General features: G+C 37.1%; 1 protein-coding gene across 49 annotated transcripts in view; it reads right to left on the minus strand.

The window, feature by feature from the left end:
- The window catches only part of Nrxn1 (neurexin 1), a 1,041,346-nt gene that overhangs the window by 11,610 nt on the left and 1,008,087 nt on the right, over positions 1 to 21,649 (minus strand). For 32 of the 49 annotated variants that reach the window (XM_070025560.1, XM_070025561.1, XM_070025582.1 and 29 more), the window contains one exon: positions 15,562 to 15,649. In XM_070025560.1, coding sequence (XP_069881661.1) covers positions 15,562 to 15,649 — 88 coding nt within the window. The remainder of the gene's footprint in view (positions 1 to 15,561; positions 15,650 to 21,649) is intronic. The other 17 variants (XM_070025578.1, XM_070025575.1, XM_070025590.1 and 14 more) reach the window with 1 other exon arrangement.

Raw genomic sequence — 21,649 nt, forward strand, 5'->3', positions numbered from 1 at the left:
CATCTTGTGTTACAATGAGCTTTCTTTAACAATAAAAAAAATCATTGGCAAAATGCATTTATTGTACTTCTTTCTCATTAACTATCTTGGACCAAGATGTTTTATCCTAGATTCAAAAGAAAACAGATCCATTTAATCTAAATTAAAAAAAAAGAAAACAGATCCCTTTCCAATTGAAGTCTCCACCCCACCTAGAAAAGAATTACCTAAAGGGATCTCATTAGATCGGAGCTCTGTGCCGTGTCTTAATAAATGCGGCAGCTATTATAATTCTAAGCGGAGCCATGGAAATCGTTTCAGATTTACAGGGGAAGATGTGGATCCTCCAGCGCCCTCTTTCATTAATACTATGAAAAGAAAATTGGAATTTTAGGGCTCCTGGGGTGTTTGTGAATTGAGATTAGCTCAATTTTCTCCTCTCCCAGTTAACAACAACAAAAGCTATTTCCCCCATTTTCTAGTGCTCATAGCAACAAAGTCAGAAGAAACAAGTATGAGGCCATTGCTCATGGGAAGGAATGCCTAAACATCACATTTGTAGGCAAATACTCCATCCAGAGTGATAGAACCAACAAGTCCAGTTTTCACTTAGACTGACTATGGTTCTGTGAGAAGTGGGAGATGCTACATGTTTTAAAATCCCTTGTATTCTCTTTGTCCACCAATCCCCTCCTGTTCTTCCTCATTTGGAATCGCACTCCTCTAGGTCAAACAAGAGACTCAAGAGAGGACAGGTTGACATGGCCCTTCCCAAATCAATTGGAGGTTCAGAAAGAATCTGGAAATCAATCAACATTTGTTACCTTGCTTGGCTTCTGGGACTGACTTTTTTGAGAGGAGAGAATCTGAGAAAGAGAGGATCATCATCTTCTTCAGAAAACTAGGTACTGCATAGAAATGAATGCCAGACACTTAAGAGTCCCCAAAACTAGCCCAGCCTGCTGCCTCCACAGTGCCACACGGGCAAGAAAAGGCAGGGTACAACTACGCCACCTGTATGACTTTGGTGGAACTAAAAACCTGGCAGGCAGGCAGACACTTTGTCTTTCACCTCCGTGGCGAGGCTGCAGGATCAAGGTATTTACAGACTCTTCTTGCAGTTCTCCTGCAGGTTTTAAAACATATGTCCACAGCAGAGTTATCTGCAAGGCCTTCAGACTTTCTACATGGTAAGTGCATCCTTTAAGCTTCAGAAGAATTGTTTGAAAGCATCAGGATTTTTACTAATGAACCCATTTATTTACTTATCTCGTGACTGCTTCAGATCTACTCATAGCACCTTAATCAAACTTGAATTCACTCCACCAAAGTTAGAGCCATCATTGTTGTAAAAGTGACCCCCACAGACGAAAGGAAAGTACCTCCCTACCTTGCTTCCAATCTATTTCCCTTCCTTCCTTTTCTCTCTCCTCTTTTTTCCCCTCCCTATCCTTTCTTTCCTTCCTTTTTCTCTCCTTCCCTTCTTTGGTTCTTTCTTGCTCTGAATATTTTGTAAGATACTTTTACTTCTATACTTCTCTAAACCTCCACCCTTCTATAATATATTCTACAAACACAGTAAAAGTAGTATTTATTGCATTGAACTAGAAACCCCTTCACTTGTGCTTAGAACAGAGAGCAATATGCACTAGTACAAATATCCTATCTCTTTTTCTTATTCTTCTAAGGAACGTGTGGGTTAATCCTAATGAAGGGGATCACTAATTTATTCAGAATCATCTAAGTCAGCAGTCTTCACTTTGGTCCATTTGGGGTACCTCACTTCCATCAACCGCATCTGCCATCCCCAGGATTACAAATATGTGATAGTTAACCTTCTGCTTCATTGTTGCTAGTTCAGCAGTGCTGTTGCAGAAGTTTCTAGTGTACTTTGTAATATTGTTGGTACTGGAATGAGAGAGCTAAGAATGGAACTCATCCAGCAGAACACACTTTCCTTAATTGTCAGTCAGAAGAGAAACCAGATAGGCAGTAACAGGAGAAACAGAGTTTCAAAGTTAGTGTGTTTGTGTGTATTTCTCATAAAAATGTACTACATTATGGAAAATACAAGGAGAGTTATATATTGGAATGCAGATGATACTCTTTATTACTGGTTTCTGGTTGACTTTGCTTTTTGATGGCTAAATACTTTCCCTTTCCAAGAGCTCATTAATTACAACACTCAAAATACAAATCACTTGTCCTGTGATACATTTAACTTTTACTTTTTGAATTTTGAACAGTTGATTTTATATAACGCCAGGAATTTATCCTGAGAATACCTCAAGCCTTAGAAGTGAAATTGGGGGAGAAACTGGCATGTGCGTGTGTATACACATATATACCTATATATCTATATCTATATCTATATCTATATCTATACCTATATATATATATATACCTATATATATATACCTATATAGGTATATATGTGTATACACACGCACATGCCAGTTTCTCCCCCAATATATATTTATATCTATTATATATATTTATATGACAAAGTTGTCACCATGAATATAGTTAAGTTACAAATGTATGTATATGTGTATGAGTGCAAGTGTGAATACTGAAAATATTATTTCCATTTCTTTGAAAGTATTTCCTAGTTGTCTTTTATTTCTATGAATTTATATGTAAAGCCAACTTGTGTGTGTGTGAGTGTGTGTGTGAGTGTAAGTGTGTGTGTGAGTGTGTGTGTTTATGTGAGTGTGTGTGTGTGAATGTGTGTGTGTGTGTGAGAGTGTGTGTTGTGTGTGTTGTGTGTGTGTGAGTGTGTGTGTGTGTGTGTGTGTGTGTGTGTGTGTGTGTGTGTGTGTAACAGTGCTGTGTTTTAAACTCAGGGCCTCTCAATCTTGCTTAGCTTTTTTGTACAAGGCTCTGTCATTTGAGCTTCTAGCTAACTGGTTAAGTGGAGATAAAAGAGTCTCACAGATTTTTCTGCCAGGACTGGTGGAGGAACTCTGAACCTCAGATCTCAGCCTCCTGAGTAGCTAGGATTACAGGTGTGAGCCATGGTTATTCAAAGGTAAAGACAAATTTGAAGAGCTCCACGGAAGATTTCACAGTCCTTAGAAATAATTTATTTAAATAAGCTGCAATAGCAAATCCCCTCTTACTTCTTCCCTAATATCACATGGATTTACCCATAGTAATTATTTCTAAGGTTATTTGAAATTGATGCTCATTATAGCTACTGTGATTTCTGACTCACTACAAAACCCCAATTTCTTTCCTTATTTTAATTAGTCAACAACTGTTCCTTTCATTAATTATTGCTTTTAAGCTTTATGCAATGTGATATATTCACATTATTTCATTCAATATTTATATTCCATAGAACAGCAGTACTAGAATCAGTATACTTTATAGGAAATAAAGGTATTATACTTCATCTAAAAATATGGAACTGAGTCTCAAGTTGTTATTTCTACTTCTTATGTTATTTCTACTTCTTAGATGATATAGCTAAAATTGAAACCTGGATTTGTTCTTGACTCTTATAGTTTCACATATTCAATGTACCTGCCTCAACCTATAGGTTAATTTGTTGTTTCTTATTTTATCACTGAATTACACATAAAGGTGTTTGAGGCTTTAGGCATGATTTCTAAGGAGCTGTCTACCTCTACCTCATCTAGTAATGATCCACTTCACTTCTAACATCTACTGTCTTTTGTTCTCCAAAATCTACCAGAACCAATGTAAAGTAGGAAAAAAGAAAAAGGCATTAGCCTGCAGTCCAGGCACAGCTCCTAACTTAATGGGTGACAGGTGAGAATTCAGTACCTTCTGCTAACATTTTTTCATCAGAAACATCATTTCAAAATTATTTACCACTGAGGGTCATTATGAGAATGAGAGCTGGTAGGACAATAAATGTGCAAATGCTCTGGAAAGTATACAGGTCTTCATAAAAAATAGAATTACTTCTCCCCATGACTTTCACACAAAAGGTACTAAATCAGCAGCTGTCCCAATAATTCGATAATTCTATAATCTGTACTGCATGCCATGACTCAGTGGGTTGTGCTAGTGGCTACCAAGGACATTCTCTGTCTGGGGGCAGTTGTTTTAGAAGGCTTCCCTTTCCTGAATGGGGATTCTGTGAATTCAGGTGGCAAAACAGCCATTTACATTGTCAGGCAGGTTGTTTCAGACCATTAATTGTCGTGCTGCATGTAGAGTGTATTTCTGTTTATCTGGGAAACATTCTACCTTAATGGACCAATGCTCTTTGGCTCCTATGGCTAGAGTGAATTAAATTTCTCCGTGTTTCAAAATTTTATTACAATAGTTTAGGATTTTAGGTGTCATGAAATCAATCATCTAAGATAGATTATTCTTTGATAATATCTGATTGATGATGATGATGATGATGATGATGATGATGATGATGATGATGATGATGAAATGGCTTCTTATCTTGGAAGTAATAACTTCTGAATGAGAGAATAAGAGTAACTCTATCTTGCTCAGGTGATGTTTTATGTTTAACTTTCTGCCTTTGTCCTAAACCCTGTTGACCAAGATGTTTCTAAGAAATGTCATTATGCTGAGAGGTATTACTATGTTGAAATTGACCAGAACCTGCACAAATTACGGAAACCACCAGACCACAACTACCCCCCGCCCCAAACAGATGGCCCATCTGGTTCTGTAACTCCCTGCTGACACTAACCGCTCTGGAATGTCACCCCTCGCCCTGAGCCAATCAGATTTGTACTCATATGTAATTTTGCTTAAACACCTGGACAATGTAACTCTTTGTGACTTTGTGGTTTTGCCTTTATAAACCCTGCTGCAATGTTGCTCCAGGTCGCCTCCCTTCCTCTGTTATGGGACAAGGCCCGAGCCTAGGCTTGTTCTGAATAAACCTTGCCTTTTGTAGTTGGAGTGTCTGAGTTTCCAGTGGTCTCCGGTGGTCTTTGAGGAGTGGGCATTTCATGAAGAGTTGGTTAACTCTTGTTTTCCCTTCTCCCGCACTCCTCTTGAATTCCATGATGTGTTGTAAAGGACATCAGTGCATAGTTTCCATTGTAGAGTGCATGCTAGGTTTGAGGGGCATCACTCCTTGCTCAGAGTGTCCACCTAGAATCCAGTAAAGCTCTAGGCATTCTGGGTAATGAGTCAAGGTGCAGTTTTCTTGATTTAGAACTGTGTCTATTCACTTTGGTTGATCATCTTTATATTCCTGTCAGGAAGCTACTCCTGTCTCAATTTTCTTTTGTTGGGAAAATATGAGATTCTTTTTGGTGAAAGTGCAATAGCTAAGGTGAAAGATTAGACAGCTTCCCCTCTGAGCCCATGAGAGGGAAGCTTGCCAAGACTAGAATTAGGAAATATGGAAGACAATACATTCATCCTGGGGGCAGGTGGGAAGGGGATGGGGATGCCCAGGAGGTCCTGCTGCCCAGAGCATTCCTGACTATGTGAGGAGGAAGATCAAGGGGAACAATAAGAACAAAAAGGAAAGCTTATCGTTGCCTGTCCCCAAAAGTCTGAAACTTTTCTACATCCCAAAATAAGAATAGCAGATCTTATGTGCCCTGCTCCCACCATAGCAAACAAAATGCATTGAGATGAAGCATCGATCTTGTCCTATCAGGGTCACAGTTATTCCTAGGAAAAGTTGAATGCAGACAGAATTTAGAAACCCTTTTCAAAATCTTCTTGATGCTAACGTGCCAACTACTATCATTTCCTTCTTGGTTGGAGAAGTAGATTCATCTCCATTATTACATAGCTCATGCCTTACTTTGTTAGTGCTATGAATAGAAAAACTAATTTATATCAGTTCCATGTCACAGCCTACACCTGTGCTCTTCTGACATTGTCTCATTTTTATCAGTCCAACAATGCCATGAGTGTTTAACAGTCAAATACACTAGGGACAATAACATGCCTCTGGCTCCACAGCAAGCACCTGAACTTGTATTTGAATGTAGATAGCCTGATTTCCCATGTCTACTCAATGAAATGAAAGATTTTACAATGGTCAGAGATGTGGCAACATTTAGATTTGCATCCTGAAAGAAAACATAGGACTCAGTGACATATTTTAAATGTAATTGATGGTCTCTGGTTGTACCAGCCTTGTTAACCTATCATTTCTTTTAGCTGGAAAATTAAGAAAGGATCTTTGTCTTTCTTGTGTCATCACAAGTACCAGACTTTATAAGACTTTATAAGTAGTCTGTGGATGGGGGATCTATTAATGATGACAATGACCTCATCAGGAAGTCACTGTGCTGTAATGAAACCTGGAAAGCAAAGCCAAGTGTAACATTCGTTGCTCCTTGCAGCACATGACACAACACCAAGGGAGCATACTAACTCTTCCCTGAGGCCTGCCGTGCCCTGTGGAGTGGAATTCAGAATACTCTGGCTTACACCTGATAGCATCTGAGAAAATGTAATTAGTAAGGTACCAAGAAAACTCCACAGGAAACCAATTTTATTGTCAAAACAAGGACTTGACACAAATTACAGGGAACGTGGATTCATTCTTCTTGGATTCCAGGTTTTCATAAGAGATAGACTTACCCTGTATTTGTCTGAACCTACATTGCATTTCTCCTTTCAGGTTGGTGAATATTTTAGAGCATGAAAATACTTCGCATTGTCTCCTTCCAAACACAACAGGATGATTGTCACATTTTAGAAAGTCTTTTATGGTATTTTAGCATTTTTCTAATAAATATGTCATGTGAAACAGATTATTAGTGCTCTAGGGCTAAACAAATGTAGGCTGCTTTAAAATGTATTCCGTACTCATTACTGAACAGGATTTTCTGTTACTTAAGAGTAGGAGGATGCTGTATTAGCAGACAACTATTTTTTTATAGACTTTCAAGTAAATGCTTAATCAAACTCAGCAAGCTTAGTTATTTGCTAATTATTAGACAACTAGCCAATCATATGCTAGTTAAGACATTTTAAGACTGCTCAATCATTCTAATAGACGAGGATTGTACTCCTTTTCACTTCAATTAATTCTGTCAGCCCAAAATGAACCTTCCCACCCAGGAGAATAAGGTAAGTACTAGTACTAAAAAATGCTGCCAGCTACAGCAACTCCACTTGTGTAAGGATTCATTACAATTATTTCTTAAGTCCTGAGTATATGTCAAGTACTCTGCTCAGTACTGTATATGACTCATCTTTTCTCCATTTCATTCGTATGAGCTTTTTCCACTTTACAGACTGGTTACTTGAATTTCAAAAATAATAAATAACTTTTCTAAGACCAGGAAAGGGTTGCATCTCCAAGTACTTCTACTGGAATCAAAGTCCAAGGCCTATCTGATAACTCTCTTCCTGTTGCTTATCACAGTATTTATACAGTGCTATTAAGAGCATTACTAAAGTGTAACCAAAATATATTCATTCCATCCATCCCATTATATTGTTTCTAAAAAAATTTTAAATGTCACTAAATATTCAAACAAGTTAAATAACATATATTGCGTGGGGATGGCTTGGGTCAAAACAAAATAAACAAAAATCCCATACAGCGAATGTATCTTCCTTATCTGTCCAACTGAGGCAGGATGGACGAATTAAAAATGAGGCATGGCAAATGGCTGCCAGGAATTGAAAAAACTTAAGCCTACAGAAAATACAGGAGACATTTATTTATCTACTTCCCTTAAGACTAAGGGACCAAAGTCAGTTCAGGGGAAAATGAGGTGGGATAAATTGGGGGAAAATTAGGCCTAGTGAAGGCAACTCAGAAACATGGTGTTTAGAAACATAGAAGTACAGGATGCATTTCTTCCTGAGAGATGCATTTCTCACCTCAAAAATTAACATTTGTTTGGCAAGATGTAATCTTTCCTGAGAGAAATGCCCCCCAAAGTAACTAAAGGGTAGACCCAAACTGTAAACAACCAGAATGCACAAAAAAAAAAAAATGCCAGGAACTTAGAAAATGTAATAACACCAAGAGTAATTAAGAGCAAAGATAAACTCTAATCTTTTCATATCTTTAAGTCAGATCCCCTGTCTTTACGATATAAATACCCCTGACAGCCAAAGAGCACCCACACTCCTTTTTGCTTATCTGTTTGTCTGGTTTTTTTTTGTCTGTTTGCCTGCTTATTTACTCACTCAAGAAAACTCTGCCAAATTTTCTTACCACATGATTTATCCAGAAATTCTTATTCTGTGATTGAAATCAAGGACCCTAATTGAAGAATCCCTACATTTAGATGGAAACTTTATAAACCCTTTCCTGTACACAGTGAAACAACTTTGGTATCATTTTCCTTAGAAAATTAAGAAAAGTAAGTGAGGTATGAGAGGGATGTAGCTCAGCTTAGTAGTAGGATAATTGCCCAATATGAGAGACAATCAGAATTCAATATCCAGCATCTCAAGAACTGTTCTTAAAAATTAAGAATGATATCTTCAAATCCATTTACTTTTACTTTAGTATGCTAGAGAATTAAATATTTTATAATGGGAGTGAAATATGGATCCTGGGTCTAACAGGTGCCATCTTGGCGTCTTGGTGGATGATCTAGAAGCAGGGGCAGGGGTTTAGACAATAGGGACTTGGATCTGCCAGACCTGTACCATGAACTCCTGAGACTCTTCGAACTCTCGAGTTCCCTATGAGCCTGCCCCCTGACCGTGACTCTACCTCTACCCTACTGTCCCTCTACCTCTACTGTCATTGCACTCTGCCTCAAGTCTCCTGATTCTCCTCAGGTCACCAAGGTGCCCCTCTTTGACTCTCCATTGGAGTTTTAATCTTCTCTGTTGATAATTGTTTTCCTGCTCTTTCTTTACTATCCCTGTGGCTCAGTTTCCTAACAGTATTAAATACATTGGAGGCTGCAAGGTTATTTTTTTGGGGGGTGGTTCATGTGTCTGCTTGAAGTCGGCAGCTTTGTAATACAGACTCCCAATTTAACTTGTCAGAATGTAGATTCTCTATCTTGCAATCAAATTCTTGTGTAACAGGAGGAATCAGCAGTTCCTAAATGTTTTGTCCTGATAGACAAAGCATGCAGCCTGGCCCAGACTCCAGTCACGCAGCCTCCAGCCACTCATCCTAAATAAGGAGCTGAGATCTTGGTGATGAGTAGCCTGGTACTCAAGAGATGCTCTAATATTCCTGGAAATGGAACACTCATTAGTGGTTTTTTGGTTTTTTTTTTTTTTTCTGGCGGTTGCTCAAAGTTGTCCATTTAAACAGCAATGTGTGGGCTATTATGGGCTAATTAGACTCACTTTTGAATAATTACATAATAAATAACCCAAATTTAAATGCAGGACATAATTATCATCTAATCAGGCTCTAAAAATACTATCTAGTAAGTGATATATTCCTTTAAATGACTGAGATTACTTATTTAATGAAAAGATGCACCTTGTTCAAGATATGTATCTTTATTCCTAATGTGGTTAACGAGATCAGTTCAATAGAAATCCTTTGATCTTTTCTTGAAATAGCACACTGGAAAAACCACTTAATACTGCATGGTAATTGTAGCATATTTACTGTAATTAATAGTAATACATGTGATGGAAATTTTGCCATTAAATTTATAACATAGAATCATTTTGGTGAACATCTTGAAATTAGTCCTATATTTTTGAAATGCTCAAAGTTGAGAGAAACAATCTTCTGCAGTCCAAGAAACCAAGGGCCCATCTTTTCTAAACTGGGGGTACATGGTGGGGTAATACTAACTAGCAGCTCTTTCTTATTATATGAATAATTTAGCCTCTCTGAATCTCATCAGCTAGGGAAATACTTAAGGTTTTGTAAAACAATGAAGTGGAATAATGTTTATAAGCACTAAGAACAACAATGAACACAGAGTAAGGCTTTACTGAATACAAGGGATTATTCCTATCTCTCATTACCTCTAAAATTCGAACCCAGATCAATGAGATGTAACTGATGTGCTATTAACATGCATCCTATGTAAAAGGTGTTGAAAAATTGCTTTTGCTGAGTCCACAAGTTAACTAAAAACACTATGAAAGCTGATTACCCAGCCCCTACTTCACAACTTTGTCTTCTCATCTGAGCCAACCTCGAAGTCCCTTTGCAATCACCTTGGATTCCTGCAAGGACAGGATTTACCCCCAAGCATCTTGTCACACCAGGCAAGAATCCTCTCACACATGAAAATACAATATCTTCTTCTTTCTATCTTGTGGCAAAAAGAAAACTATCCCAAAGGAAGGAAAGAGACAAAAATCTCAGGCTGGACCACCTGCCAGACAACAGTGAGAGCTTGTTCCTGCTTGCCTTAAGAGACGAAGTGATAACTTCTCTGGAACAACCCCTCCCCCATCCTCACCCCCAGTACACACTGAGATAAGGATGAACTAGGTCACTCCTATGACTGGGGAACTTTAATAATTATGCTTACCTATCACCCCCTGCTTCACAATTCTTTGCATAATAAAACCTAAAGCTCATGTCTGTACCTTGAAAGATGGATGAAGATGGTCTGAGCAGCAGTTTTCCCATGGCATGGCTGTGCCATGTAATAAGTCTCCCTTCTGTGTCCTTCACCATGTGTCTTTATTTAGTAGACAGAAGAGAGTGGATCTGACATGTGGAACTCCTGGAATTCAGGCTTTGTGTCTAAAAACCCCGGTTTCACTTTGAGGGGCTTTACTAATCACCACATCTCCAATCTCCACTGGCTCAGCTAACGTGTAATGGATGCCACCAAAATGGAATGATCCTAACTCTTTTCTTGGGATGAATCAGATAGTCTATTATTTAGTAGAGCTTCCAATGTTCTCATTTAACCCAAGATGTAATTGATTGGAAATTGGCATACTCTTCTATAAGCTACCCACTTCCCAAATGTCAAGAGAATTTGAAACCTAAGGGGGAGCCCCTAGACACAGGAAGCTCAATCTTTTCTTTTGGTAATAAATGGCAAATTGGAGATAATCATCGGGAGGCTCCCAGGCTGAGAAATTCATTATTTTCATTTGAGGTTCTTGATCTCCACATAAAAATTACTTTTTCTAAACACTCCTATGAGGTTTGAGAAAAAGTTTCATACAGAAATAGAACCAAACTAAGGCAGCTGTGGTGGCACAGGATCATAATTCCAGCACGGAGGTCAACCTGGATGCCATAGCAAGACCATTGATGTGAATAAAAAAGAGAGGTGGCAAAAATATGCATGTATGTGTATAATATGCATGGCAATTAACAAAGAACAATGAACACAACTTATAAGCAAGTATGTTCTTCAGCCTGCTTTTATATATTAATACATTCATTTTGGTAATCATGTATGTTGGCTGAGGAACAACCACAGAAGGAGCAAGAAGCAAGCTTTGCTTTTTTTGTTTGTTTTTGTTTTTCTGAGAAACTATAAGGAAAAGGCCATCCTTCTGTTATGTGTTTAGCAGCCTAAGCCAGGCATCTTAGGACAATGGTGGCTTGTGAAGTAAGGATCCTTGACTGCTGCTCTTTTGTATATGACATCATATTTGGGGTTCGGGCACATGCCTGAATTGCATGGTCTCCTTTTTTGTATTCTAAACCTTGTGTGTACCAATGTGGCCTTCTCATTCAGGGATCATCATGCAGGACAGGGTAGCTGGAAGCAAGTATAGCCAAGTTCCATCTGCTGTCACTCAGGGGGTCATGCCTGCTCTAGTTTCTACAGGTCCAGTTCTGTCTACTTCCCATCAGGAGGCCTGAGTATTTTCATCAGTTACCCATTCAATTTTCAGCCAGGAAAAGCAACAGCATTATATAAAGGGGGAAAAATAACTAGAATATTATTTTTGTGTAACTGAACTGAGGAAAAGAAAAACTGTCATTTATGCTGTACTTTATGCCAGGTATTATAGTAAGTACATTGAATATGTTCATTTTAATTCTTGCAGCACTCTTGAAAAATTAAGTGATATTTTACTGCCCAAGGTAAAAAAACAGAAAAGAAAAAAAAATAAAAAATATAACTAAAATGGGATCTAGGGTAGAATACCCCCTTGATAGAAGAAAATTCCAGGCATAAACTCCATTTTTGCTCTCTGGGCTTGGCACAGAAGTGGTTTTACATTAGGGCTCAATAATATTCGAACAATAATAGAATTGGTAACTAAAAAACTCTCCTCTTCATTAAGAGTTATAAGTGGAACCATACTGTAATTTGAACTTATGGAACACTTGATAAAAGGTGTAATTTATTGGAGTTCAAGAAGAGGCTAGGATTTTTTTTGTACTTGTTTGTTTCATTAGCAGCCTTAGGAATAACGAGAGAGCATGGTACATTTGCATTGGAAATGCTATTTTTGAAGTTGGGGTTAGGTCTGAGTGAAGAGAAAACTTTCATGTGTAAATCCCCAGGGAGGGTGAAATATCCAGAAGATTAGGGCAATGAACTTAAAAAAATATACTTCACTCATTGGAAATAACTATTTTCACTTGCTTAGAGAATTTTTAAAGTATGTTCAGAGAAGACAAAAACGTTCATTTCTGAAAACATACTTCAGTATATCGGTCTTCTAAAAAGTCACTTTTCCAAAACTTGATCTTTTATCAAAAATTATTTTTGTCAATATCTATCTCACAGTACCCAAGACCTCCAAACATCAGCAATGGTAATTATTGATGAAACTATTTTATGCATGTAGATGTGTTTTCAACAAATAGAAAAGTAGCAAAGAGATGCTGGAAAATGAGTGCATTTGTGAACAAAGGCCTTAAGAGAGGGATCTTACAGTGGAACTGACATTCAGATTCAAGCAAGATAAAAGAAAACATCCCTCTTCTTAAATAATAATTGGAAGAATAGAAATAAATATCATATAACTAAGTATTTTGTAGCCAGGCGGTAGTAAAGAAGGGATGGAGAAAATCATGGGGAGGTAGACAGAAAAGCCAAAGGAGAAAGAGATTTCACATGCAAGATGCAACGGGGAAAGAGAATCTGACTGTGGTGGATGGGAATCTGCAATCTCAAAAATGTGAAAGTCCACTCTCCCACCTCTCCAGGTAACGGACACTTGAATTTCTTGAAGCGGCCCACACCTAGCTGAATCAAGATCTGCTCTGTGGATTTACGTAACAGGCTTGTAGAACCAGGTCTGCCTAAATTACTTCAGGCCAGAACCAAAAACTTGCAAAGCCTGCCTGGAAACCTTTATACTCCCCGCCACCTTCACCCAGGATACTACTCAAGTCCCTCCATCCCAGCCCCCAGCATGCCATGCCTCCTGTCTCATGACTTTCCTTGGGTCATCATAGCACCTCCATTAACTCTTCAACTCTTCATTAAACTTGATCTGCTTTGTTGAGTTCATTGTTTGCTTTTTCTTTATTCTAATACCCTCACCACTCCCTTTCCTAACAATGGTAATACACTTTCAAGACTAAGGAGAAGGGATAAGGTGTAAGGTGAGAAGACCAGCTTATGGCAAAATTTGAAATTTCAACAGGAATTGATGGCTTCAAAACTAAAGAGTAAGAGGTAAAACACTGAAGGAAGGAACCATCTCCTTATTTCTCTCCTTTCCTTCATGTCTTTTCCTTCCACTCCCTCATCCTGTTTCTTAGGTCCAGTTTCCACAGAGAAAGTCAGGGACTCTGATCTAGTCAATTTCGAAAGAATGATGGATTCCTATAAACAAGGATGGAATAATTGACTGATTTAGCTTAAGAGACATGAAAAAGCGACAGTTTAAGTACTATTGGAGTACTAGCTACTTAGTAAGGCCTCTGCGTAAAGACAATGATAGCCTAGATTCAGCCAGCAAAGTGGAGTGCAGGCCAGAGGAAAACCAGAAAGATCTGTAATTACAGTCTCATTACTGTTTGTGTAGCATATAAACTGCTGACAAATACCATCTTCAAAAGCACACTAATTTATGCAAGCAAACTCAACTACACATACTACACACACATATATATAAATATAAATATATATAGAGAGAGATAGATATATAATCTACACACACATTCTCTAGACTTGTATTTTGAAATAATTCTCAAGGTAGGATGTCAGAGAAGATGAAACAGAACAAAATAGCAGATGTCAGAGAAAATGAGACAGAAGAATATCCTAGTGTGAAGGATTAATGCCAGAAAGATTGGAGTTGGGCCTATGAATGTAGGAGTAATGGGGGGAAAACTGAGGGTGGGAAAAGGCAGAGAAATGGAAGAAATATCATGACAGAAAAAGCAATGCCTCCCCATTTTTTAAGTGGCATATAGAATAGTAAGAATACCAAGAAAAACAAATGCATAGCATCTTGGCCAAGGGTCTCAGGATGGTGTTATGAGATGGCCAAGGACCAGATCTGTTGATATAACCAAGAAGAACTGACTGTAGAGATCAATGAGGCAGGAGACATTAATATCTGATCATCAGAGATGTAAGAATTAACCATGACTGATGTTTGGGGAGCTGAGGGTTCTGTCTATGGGCTGGAGTCTAGGAAGGAGGTAGATACACAGCCAGTCATACCTACCCCACCCCACTGGTGCTGACTGAGAGCATCTGCTCCCTACTTTACACAGCAGATGCCCCTAAGTGCTTGAATCTAGTAGCCATGTTGAATGAAGTAGAAAGATTCAATATAAGAAAATGGAGGCTGGGCCTCCAGGATTATTTTCTTTTTGAATATCAGAATGAGTAAGTTTATGTAAAAAATACCAAGATTACCAAGAATGCAAATTATTCTGTGGTGGCAAGTAGTTCTCCCAAGTTTCTTGGTAATGTTCATGAAAACCATGAGCTAGCGGATCGTGCTGGGTCCATATCTACGACAGTCATTTTGTGATCACAAGTAAGGAAATTATTTTAAGCACTTCACAAAAGAAATGGAAAGAACTCTAATTCTTGGTATTCTTAATATCTGGAATCAAATCCAGACGGCGATTCATTTATTTTTAGAGTCGTCAGTCTCCACTGAGTGGCACAACCCTTTCGTATGGAAACAGTATTTACCGGTCAGTCACATGAGAAGGGATAAAACATCATAAAGAGGAGGAGAAATTATGCACCATCTATCAGTAAAGACAATCAGCTTGAATTTGATGGAAACAAGGCAAGTCACCAAACTTTCTCCATTAGTTTCTCAAGGTCTAACCTGCTGTTTGTTTCATTTTAGCCATAACAAACTTGTTTCCACATTTTGGAAATACATCACTTAAGATAATTTGCTGGCAAAGTGAATGCTGCGGACTTTTTGTCCGTAGAAAGGTCAAATAATTTTGCACAGTGCATAGTAATTTTTGTTTTTATTTAGCCTGACAATTTTACTCAGCAACCCCAAGGAAAGCCCCTTATACTGTTGTATGGAAAATTATGTCAGGAATGAATGGAGAGTAAGTATTAAGGTAGCACTCAGTACGCTGTCACCCATTGCTTTCTTGAAATATATATTCTTGGTGGTATTATTTTTTTAAAAAACACACTTTTTCTTAAAACGAGGGGAAAAAATCATCCACGTGAGAAGCAAAGGCCCTTCTCTCTCAATGCACCACTGTATCTTTCTACATGCGAAGGCAGGCTCCTCTAAAAAAATGTATCATGCAACGGTAAAGCCAAGGAAGTAAGAAAAAAAAATTCGACTAACCTAACCCACCTGAGCTCGGCTCACAGGGGTCAATGTCCTCATCGTCGCTAGGACACTCTGCGGAGGCCACCAGGATGTCATCTGTGGTCTGCAAAGGAATCAGAGTCAGTAGATTAATCTCAAGGATTCTAAGATTCCTTTTACTTTGTTCATTGGACACGTGAATTGCAGAGTTTGTAGTTATCTCAGAGTCTAAGAAACCAAATCCAATCATTTCCCTTTCAAAAGACACAAAACTTCAGCCACCTATCTTAATCCTCCCTCCCCCATGGAAATATCTGCAGATAGGTGAAAACTTGATCGCATCTTATTTCACAAGGGAATATAGAGCTGGTTGGTGGTAGCCAACTTGTCGACATCCATCCATTCAATTGCAGAGAGAAGTGGCACCCAGCAGCTTACAGCTGTTTAAAACAACCTGGTGGAAGTGGATGATTTGAAATTTATGACAGCACTGGAGGGCTACAATGTGTGCATCAGTGAGTTTTATGTAGTACTTGTGCTTGGCTTCGTGAAACCAGAAGTACCATCACCTCTTATATTCATGACCAGGTAGAGTTTGACAACTCTTTGAAATGTACCTTGGCATTATTAGGAAACACAGATTAAGCAGAGAATTAGATTTCACAGATGTGAAGATTTTTTTAAGAAAAGAGCAGCAAATATAATGTATTGAAGGTACTTTTCAATTGAGCTTTTATACTCAAATTTCATTTTTACTATATTCAGAGAGTGGGTATTGTTTCTCTCTTGTCCTCTCCATCATTTAAGTTTCATAAAAAATGAGAAGTATGATGTGGGACAGGTGATAGCATCCAGTTGCTTCATCGCATTTACAGCCCCAGAAATAACACTCACTTTAATGAAAAGCAGTTGCATAAATCCAAGCAGTTAGTCACATAATCAACACACTGACAAGCATCAAAGGTTGTTTTATCGCTGCCACTTACAAGCAGCAGTAAAGTCAGCATGGTGTTTGTGTGGATGGTGTGGAGGTTGATATCAGATTTGGCTGATGCTAGAATAGAACAGACAAAGACTGGAGTACAAGAAGAAAAAATACCTCATTCCCTCTGCTACCTGTTAAGATTTGGGTTGGTGAGAGGATATTCAGTAGCAAAACTGAATTACTCTTCATTTAAAAGTGGTGCTAAGCAGGGTGCTGGTAGCTCGAGCCTGTAATTCTGTCTACTGAGGAGGTTGAGATATGACAATTGGTTTGAAGCCAGCCTGGGAAAGAAAAATCCATGAGATTCTTATCTCCAACTAACCACCAAAAAGCCAGAAGAGGAGCTGTGCCTCAAATGGTAGAGCACCAGCCTTGAGCAAAAAAAGTTGAGGGATAGTGCCCAGGCCTTGAGTTCAAGCCCCAGTACAGGCATTAAAAAAAAAAATGTGGAATTCAAATAATACAGTAAAAGCAGAAATAGGATGTCACTTACATGTATTAACGAAGTGCCTAATATAATGTCAGGGATTAAAGTATACATTTTTATAAAAAGCAAATTCTAATATTCTAAGACCTAGAGGAATGAAAAGTTGCACATATTAGGCTTAACAATCTTTCAAGTGAAGGATCTTTAAAGAATACAGAATCTAAATTATTTAACTCCCATTTCCTGTGTGGGGAACAGAAAATATTTCTTTGTTTTTCTATTTCTATTTTACCCTGTTATACTAAAATAAGTCCTTGCTAAAACTTTTTAACAAGAAAAGTATACAGATGTTATTGCTTCACAATGTAACATGAAATAAATACAAGCCGATAAGGGGCATTTTGAGACAGGTTTGTGTTATGTTGCTTTTAGTTCTTCTGGGAAGATTTGGGGATTCGTTGCTTTTGTTGCTGTTATGTTGTATGTATGTACAAGTTCAAACTATTGATTCCTGGGAATATAATGGCTAATGGTGAAAACGATCAGCAAATGTTAGGTAGTCATGCACCTAACTCTCTAAAAGGAAAGACCCATCCTTCTCTTGGTACTAGTTTACCTTTCAGGATAACATCCAAATTGCCATGACAATAACAAGCCATTGGATTATGTGGATTGGCAGGGCAATTGTTCCAGTAATCAACTTTATTCTAGGGCCAACATAACTGCAAAGCTACTTCTATCCTCAGCCCAAATGGAAACACTTTTGAATTAATTAAAATTAAATTAGGTAGTGAATTCTTTCTTTCTTTTTTTTTTTATTGTGAGAATACCGTACAGAGGAGTTACAATTACATGGGCAAGATAACGAGTACATTTCCTATCAAGCATTGTTGCCTCCTCTTTGTTTCCCCTTCCCATCCCTTAATTTTTTTTCTTGAAGAATTTTAAATACATATAATTAACAAAGTGTTACTGTTGTCATACTCTCTCTCTCTCTCTCTCTCTCTCTCTCTCTCTCTCTATATATATATATATATATATATATATATTCTGATTAAATATTGCAAGCCAGTTGTTCCTGTCTAAACAGGGATTCTGTTTCATTTTCTTTCCTCTACCCAAATAAATATTTTTGTCAAGTCCAGAGGTATTTTAAGCTCTAGGTGGGGATGTAATTTAGTAAATAGAGACCGGCAATATTGGTAAATGATCTAAAATGCACACCAATCTCTATTAGCAAAAAAAAAATTTTCTCTAAAACGTCAATTGTGCCAAAATTAAGAAAATTTTAAACCTGTTCTATGCTTTACTTTTCTTACCTGAAAAAAAAAAAGAAATGGAGGTTTTAAAAGGTCTGTTGTTTTAAGGATTAAATCATTCCAGAAAAAGAATCTAGAAAAAAATCTTTTAAATGTTCATCAAAAACATTCATGTACTCAACATGGTTTTTGATATTTCATGAAAGAAGCATCACTTGGAATTGTTCTGCACTGATTATAAATAATACAGTTATATATCTTAAATGGAAAGTTCTGCATAAAAATTATGTTTAACCCAAGAGCCCATGTTAGTGTTTACATATATAGTAGCTATTGTGATCTTTTTGCATGAAATCACCATCTCTGATAGTGTGGGTTCAACTTGTGACTTAGGCAAACATTAAATATAAATACAGAGGGTCGTTTCTTAAATTAAACTCATGGGCTGCCAATCTGTGACTTAGTAGCTACTGTTTAGTACAGATCCACTTATTCAGATGATTCCAGTCAAATTTGCCTTTCAAGCTATTTTCTTTTGGAATAATTTCACCACAAACAAAGAATGTAATGTCCTCAGTATTTTATCTCATAATAAATAAAAGAACAAAAAATATCACAGGATAAAATCTTGTATAACATTCTTTTAGTAAAAAAAATCATTATACTAATACAACATTCTTGTAAAGCTGCATTTTAGTTTTTAATATACTTTTCCTGTTGTAATAAATATGTGTATGTATTCTTCATTTTCATTTATTATTTTCCTACAAAAATTAGAAACCAGTCTAGTCTTGTGAATAAAAGATCTCAAATCCATGGACACCTTGGCAGAAAATCATCACAGTATGAAAAATCAGAAAGTGGTTCAACTATAAGGGGGAAAATCAAATTTCATTTTGGAAGGGGAATTAACTGAACAATCTTCTAGCCAAGGCTGTGTAATTTAAATTTAATTCACCGTGTTTGAAGCTGTCTCTCTATGACTTACTGGGGAGAGAATGGTAGGAAAAAACCCTCAAATATGTCACATTAATCAATTCCATTCTTTAGTATACTTCTCCTGGATGTTCACAACCTTTTTCAGAAAAGTGGCAACCTGCTGTAAGAGACAGAATAGTGATCAAGCCAAAGCATTAGCTTTACATAACAGTCCATTTACAAAAGTGTCTCTAATTGTGTCTTTAACCACTCACAGGTCAAAGCATCAGGCTGATCTTCCCGCATCGAGAGGGGTGGATGAATGCACATGGCACACATCTGTTCCTGTTTAAAATGTCTACTGACCCCAACTTGCTCTATCTTTAGGAAAAGAATGACTTGGAAAGACTAAGAAGTAAAAGCTCCACAACTTGATCCATCATTCTCTGCATGTATGCACTAACAAGTGTAATCACGTTGGGGAGAAAGAACTCTTTACTGTATGTACAAAGGTCAGATCAATTTACTTAATATTCAATGATGTTAGGGAAAGACTACTTGATGGTTTAGGAACTCCAGAAATACTGATGTGTTTTTGTTCCTTTCTTTCTTGCAGGTAGACTTAGAATTGATTCTGTCATTAATTTACTCTATATTTGCTTCTCACTTTCAAAGACAGCCCAACTATAAATCTATGTGGTTAAAAAATATAATGAAAGATGAATAAATCTAGTATTTAATATCATTACTAAGAACCACATACCCATACCTACAGTTTATTTCTCATGAAAAAACAGCTATGCTGGCCACTGGCACAATCCAATAAAGACCATTACTAGAAGAATGAAATGAAACAAAACAGTCAAATAGAAAACCACTACCAAACAAAAAAATAGACAAAAGTCAATAATGATAAAGATAATGATAATGGTAATAATAACCTCAAACAGGAAAAAAGGTACTTTGGGAGGAAAAGAGAAAATTCCAATTATGCTATAAGATACCCACTATGAGTTTTATTTATACAAAACAAGTCTTAACTTTTGTTTCTGAACAGCTACACTCTATCTTCTGATATATCCAAATACAAAGTAAAATATACCTATCATCTCAAGTAATCATGATCATATATGTGGTGCAAAAACAAGAATGTTCTATTTGGTTAACTGATGGAGACTTGTTGCTAATGCTTTTGTCTATGAAGACCTGCTCTCCATAATGAAATCTAATAGTTTCTCCAGATTAATTTACTTCAGAAAAGATTTATCATTAGGTTAGGTTCCTTGGAAACACATATAACAAAGTAGAGTCACATATTCTTCAAGACAAGTTCAGTCCATCCACCTATGAAACAAGAAATTTCTAAGAGATAGAAGAAGCCACAGTTGTCATCAAGAGGAAAAAGAAAACAAACAAACAAAAAATAGCCCAATTGTAAAATATAGAATTCCCAAAGAATAATGAACTTGATAAACTTAAATCTAAATCTAAATAAATTTGGTGTGTGTGTGTGTGTGTGTGTGTGTGTGTGTGTGTGTGTGTGTATGTATGTGTGTGTGTGTGTGTGTGTGTGTGTGTGCATATGTGTAAGGGGTTGAACTCAAGGCTCGGTTCTGTCTCTTAAGTTTTCCCTCTATGTTGGTGCTTTTTTACTTGAGCTATAATTCCACTTCTGGCTTTCTAGTGGTTGATTCAAGTCAAAAGTCTCACAGACTTTCCTGCCTGGGCTGGCTTCCCCAGATCTCAGTTTCCAGAATATGTATGATTACAAGCATGAGCTATGAATGCCTTGACCAAATCAGTATTCTAACTAATCAATAATCCTATGATGTGGACAAAAGTGGGCTGGAGCATGGCTCATGTAGTGTAACACCTGTTAAGGAGGAACACAGCCTTAGTTCAAACACTATTAGCACACACTCACACTCACACAAACATATATATACAACTATATTGAGTAAAAGGGCAAAAGGAATTTAGACACTGTATAGGTATTGGGGTAGTTTCCATTGTTTCAATCAATTTTTGGTTCTTGTTGTTTTTCTCAAGTAGCAGACATTATATAAAAATGTCAGTCTCATTGCTCCCTATTTACCAATTTTTTAAAACGAGTTTTAATGTTTGAAGGACAAATTTTAGTTCCAGCACATGAGTAACCAATATATCAAGGAATAATTAGTAAACAAGAATTAAGCATCTCACTAATAGATATGATTTTTGGAAGGGGGAATAAAAATATATTCACTATATATAAAGACATAAATTTTGGTTCCTACTTCCAATAAACTTTGTTCCCACTGTACTTTAAAGATGATAAATAAATCACTAATTAATATAAGTTAATTACAATAGCTTACATTTCTTGAAATGTAACAATGTTCCTGTATCTGTTTCTTAACTTCGTATTCAACAATACTTACCCCAAACAAACAAAGGTGGTAGAGCTATTCTGACTATTATAGCTAAGAGTTTGCTAAAAAAAAAAAAAGTCAACTCAATTTTATGTGGATTTACCCCATTTGAACGTGTGAACAT

Source organism: Dipodomys merriami, unplaced genomic scaffold (assembly GCF_024711535.1).
Source record: "Dipodomys merriami isolate MVZ:Mamm:240054 unplaced genomic scaffold, mDipMer1.0.p SCAF_17, whole genome shotgun sequence".
Lineage (NCBI taxonomy): Eukaryota > Metazoa > Chordata > Mammalia > Rodentia > Heteromyidae > Dipodomys > Dipodomys merriami.